The sequence below is a fragment of the Crassostrea angulata genome, chromosome 10 (assembly GCF_025612915.1).
Source record: "Crassostrea angulata isolate pt1a10 chromosome 10, ASM2561291v2, whole genome shotgun sequence".
Classification (NCBI taxonomy): Eukaryota; Metazoa; Mollusca; class Bivalvia; order Ostreida; family Ostreidae; genus Magallana; species Magallana angulata.
Window position 1 is genome coordinate 25,405,655 of NC_069120.1, and position 4,053 is coordinate 25,409,707.

At 34.3% G+C, this 4,053-nt stretch overlaps 1 protein-coding gene across 1 annotated transcript; it reads right to left on the reverse strand.

Annotated features, from left to right (window-relative positions):
• Nucleotides 1-246: 246 nt before the first annotated feature.
• Nucleotides 247-3,013, reverse strand: LOC128165088 (uncharacterized). Its single transcript, XM_052829299.1, has 2 exons — nt 2,845-3,013; nt 247-2,081 (listed from the first exon to the last, which is right to left on the reverse strand). Exons 1-2 carry the CDS (start codon nt 3,011-3,013, stop codon nt 541-543), a joined length of 1,710 nt encoding a protein of 569 aa, XP_052685259.1. The 3' UTR covers nt 247-540.
• Nucleotides 3,014-4,053: the final 1,040 nt, after the last annotated feature.

Genomic DNA, 4,053 nt, shown 5'->3' on the forward strand with positions numbered 1-4,053 from the left:
TTTTTTATGTTTAATATTTCGTCATCTTTACTTTAAAACGTATAACAATCGAAGCTTTTGTATATTTATGCGAAAGCATGAATGATAAACAACGCCTTTTTCTGGTAAGTAAAGAAAAACATAAAAAAGTATTAACCTTTTTACTATTACATATATCGACATTGTTTTCAAGAAATATTCGACCAAAAGGCGCATGTCAAAAGTAACGAACATTTCAAAATTTCGGCTTTATCCGAAACTTTGTAGAGTAAATACCCAGAATGCATATGAACATAACACAGAGAATAATTTGTCATATTTGATAATTTTAATGAAATCAAGAAGTATAAAATAAACATTAACCTACTTTGAAAATTGTAACGTACGTTAACAAAGAAACAAATAAGCAACATTTTATAATGTTTAAGATCAATAATCGTGCTTAAACTTTAAATGAATGGTAGCATATGCTTTTAATGATTCTGAACAATGATAGTTTGGTATAAACAATCACTTAATGCACATATTTAACGTGCTATGTAACGTACATTTCACACAATATCATTGAAACAAATTCAGAATTTTTTCCTTGTCTTCAGGAAGAAGTTTCAGCATTCTTTTAGATTTTCCTGTGTACACTGGTTCTGTGACTTTACAAATAACATCTGTAACCGGTATCCAAAGGATGTTTTCTCTTGCTGGCCACTGGAAAAGTTGCTTTTTTCTCTCCATGAAAGTCACCTCTACTTCGTCGGAATCGTCGATTTGTAGAATCTTTGCTATATACCAGGTTCTATCGTACTTTGCAGCAACATATTCTCCATCAATAAGATCAATCTTGCGTTCATTTGTAGTTGGTGGTTGTTCCATTACCTTATCAGCTTCTTCCGCTAATTTGTCATCCTCTCCTGTGTTTATTTTAAGGTTATTGGTTCGGTTATTCAAGCTTTGTACTTTCCAACCATGGTCAAAGTTTGGATTATCACCCAAAAAACATTGGTCACAGTGGCAACTCACCTCATTCCAAGCTACAATGGAATTTCCTTTTCCAATTACAGCATGGACTTTGAATGTACCTTGAAGAGGCTTAACATTTCTCGCGGACAGAATATTTGCAGCTGATTTACACTCGTCTGAGGATACAAAAAGAAATTTGATTCCTTTTAAGTTGGATTCAACAGCCAATTTAAAAAAATCATCAGCGTGTTGGATAACTGTTCTACCACTGCGCACCGCTTCATCAGCCATCCTCTTGGTGGTTCCTCCGAGACCATCACATGGCCCCTTGCCATGCCCGGCTTCGAAGTAGTTCCAGCGTGCTTGTACTCCGAATATTTCCTTGTGGTTAGCAATAGTGAAAAAAACCTGTTTGTTACGATATTGGCTGGTTGGCCCATCAGTCCAATAGTGAATCATTTCAACATCTTCATCTATTTCTTTGAGCTTTGGGATCATCTTCTCCAATATTCCGTGTACAGTTATTGCCGAATGGCTCAGTTCATCTGAAACAACAACAAAACTTTGATGTTCCAATTTCATGTCAGTGTTCATAAAGTAAACCACAATCGGATGAAGTGTTACAGAAGTCATATTCCAATATGCAGATTGGATTTCCTCATTCGATTTGCAAGAATAGTTTTCCGCAAAATCCATCTGTACAATGAAATGATGCTTTGGCAGTTTATCCTTTAGACTTTTTATTTCCTGATATTGTCTTCTAACTCTAAAAACGTGACTTTCAAATTCTTTTAATTGTGCTTGAAAACTTTCTATGAACAATTTTTTTTCAGCATTAAGTTCTACAATTCTTGTAACATTTTTTGTCTTTCCCTTCTCTGTGACTTCGATTCTTTTCCACTGACTGTATTTAACATCATCTGGTAGCTTGTCTTGGAGATTGGGTTGATCAGTTTGCTTCATAAATGATTCAGGATTCAATGGTACTTGGATCCCGTTACTTTTCAGACACCGAAGCAGTAACGCCATATTTTGATGTTTTGTACATAAGCAGCAGCTTCTAGATATCATACTCGTGTTAAGTATGTGTTTGGGTCTCATTCTGCAAAATGTAGCCAGGGAAAGTTCTACATTGGGATGAACTTCTGATGCAAATTGGATAAGTAATCTGTGAGTACTTGGGTTTGTATCTTTTCGCCTGATTCTATCTTCTTCGCATCTGCTTTGCCTGGTTGTGCTCTGCTATTGTCATTCCTTTCAAGAAAAGAAACTACATCTTTTTTATATCTCTCTTGAACTCTTCTTCTTGATTTCCTTCCTATATCTATTCATTTCTTTACAGTATGCCCAAGTTTGTTTCTATTCATCCCCGTTTTGCGTCCTAACCACTTCAGTTTTCTTGTATCTTTTAAGTGTGTTTCCAGATGCAATAGCTTGTAACATTTGCTTCTTCACAGTTGATGAACCAGCTTTCAAATTAGCCTCCTTAATTTCACAGAGCAGAGCATTGCCTAAGAAAAGCTTTCTTTTCACTGCTTTTCCTCTGTTCGAAGATATACCTGCCTCTCTCAAATCTCTGTCTGTTTTACTTCTTGGTGTTTGAGGTGACACACCTCCTTGCTTCTGTTTTTGCAATCGCTCATTTCTCTTTTGCAGCTTTCTTATCTTTTTTTTCATTTCATTATTTTTTGCCTTAAGGTGATTTATTTCTCGATGAGCTTTTGAGACCGCTCTACTGATCCTTTTTCTATCTGATCCTTTCTTTGAACTGCTGAAATTCATTCTTACAATCAATTGCCTCTCTTCTCCTGTGGCCGTCAAATTACTCTCATAACCACTTGTCTCTCCTATATTGTCTTCTTCTGCTTGCAAAACCTCTGTTTTTCTTTTTTCACGATGTTTCTTTACTCGCTCTGCATTCTGTTTGTTTCTTCGTTTTCTTTCCTTGGTTGACAACTCTGCTGAGGGAACAATATTTCATTCTCCTTGTTCTCTCCTTTCGGAGGTAACTTTCACCCTCCTTGGCCTTCTTCCTTTCTCTGTACCCCTTCTGTATTTCTGCTCGACTCAATGGCATCGTTCTATTGAAATAATTCAACAAGTTAAATTTAATAAATTGTCAATTTCAATGGAAAAATGTACGTTAACGCATTGGTGAAATGTACGTTACTAATATAAACAGACAGTGTTTTAAAAATCTACGGCCAATTAGACAGTGTAACCATTTCAGATCACGTTTTTATTGTGTTCGAACATTATGAAAATTACAAATATTGTATATGACTCCTATAAATCAATTTTGTTGTAACTGATAAGTACTCATATTTATTTCAACCGACACACTTTTTCAATACTTATTTTTTAATAATTAAATAATAAATTTTTTCATGCTTTGGTGTATAATTGCAAGCGTTGATAATCAATTGTGCCCCATTTCAACCAAACACAACAAAAACAACGTTAGAAAAACATTTAAGCATCAAGATTCAATCATATCAATATCTTGAAATGTACGTTACATATTGTATCGTACATTACCCCGACTGATCTTCCATACCGCTCAACTCTTCAATCATTTATCGAGTTTTGGATCAATGCTTATTTATTCTGAAAACATGCATGAGTGTTTATCATTTGTGTACTGCAATGTAAATCGCTCAGGACATCTTCAAAAGCAGGGTATAAATGGAGAAAATAACTCACCTCTTTAAAATGAAATTTTCTATTTCAAAACATAACGCACTCTCTGTCGTCTGCTTCTGAAAACGATATGGAAGCTTCGTTCTGCCAAAAAAGCGGTTTTTAGGATGTTTTAGGATGTTTGGTAACGTACGTTTCGGTAACGTACATTTAATGTAAGTGATTTTTTTTTGTAAATGAGTTGCATAATGTATTTGTAATGGCTGTGGACCCACTATTTATTACAAAAACTAATAGCAAAAATAGCAAAACATCCAAAATGTTTTCAAATTCATTGTATAAAGAAAATTATATGATCTAGTACATTACATTCTTATCCATACGTTTAAGACTTTTAAACTTTTCTTCGATATCTTATTTTTATTCTGACTCCGTGAATAATTATATGCTAAATTTACACTTTAGTTTTTCTTTTTA

Bases quoted from the DNA above. Each gene is read 5' to 3' on its own strand.
- LOC128165088 (XM_052829299.1), bottom strand. From the start codon at position 3,013: ATGCCATTGAGTCGAGCAGAAATACAGAAGGGGTACAGAGAAAGGAAG. The intron at 2,082-2,844 runs GTAAAGAAACAT...AATTTGCATCAG, and splicing joins ACAAACAGAATGCAGAGCGA to AAGTTCATCCCAATGTAGAA.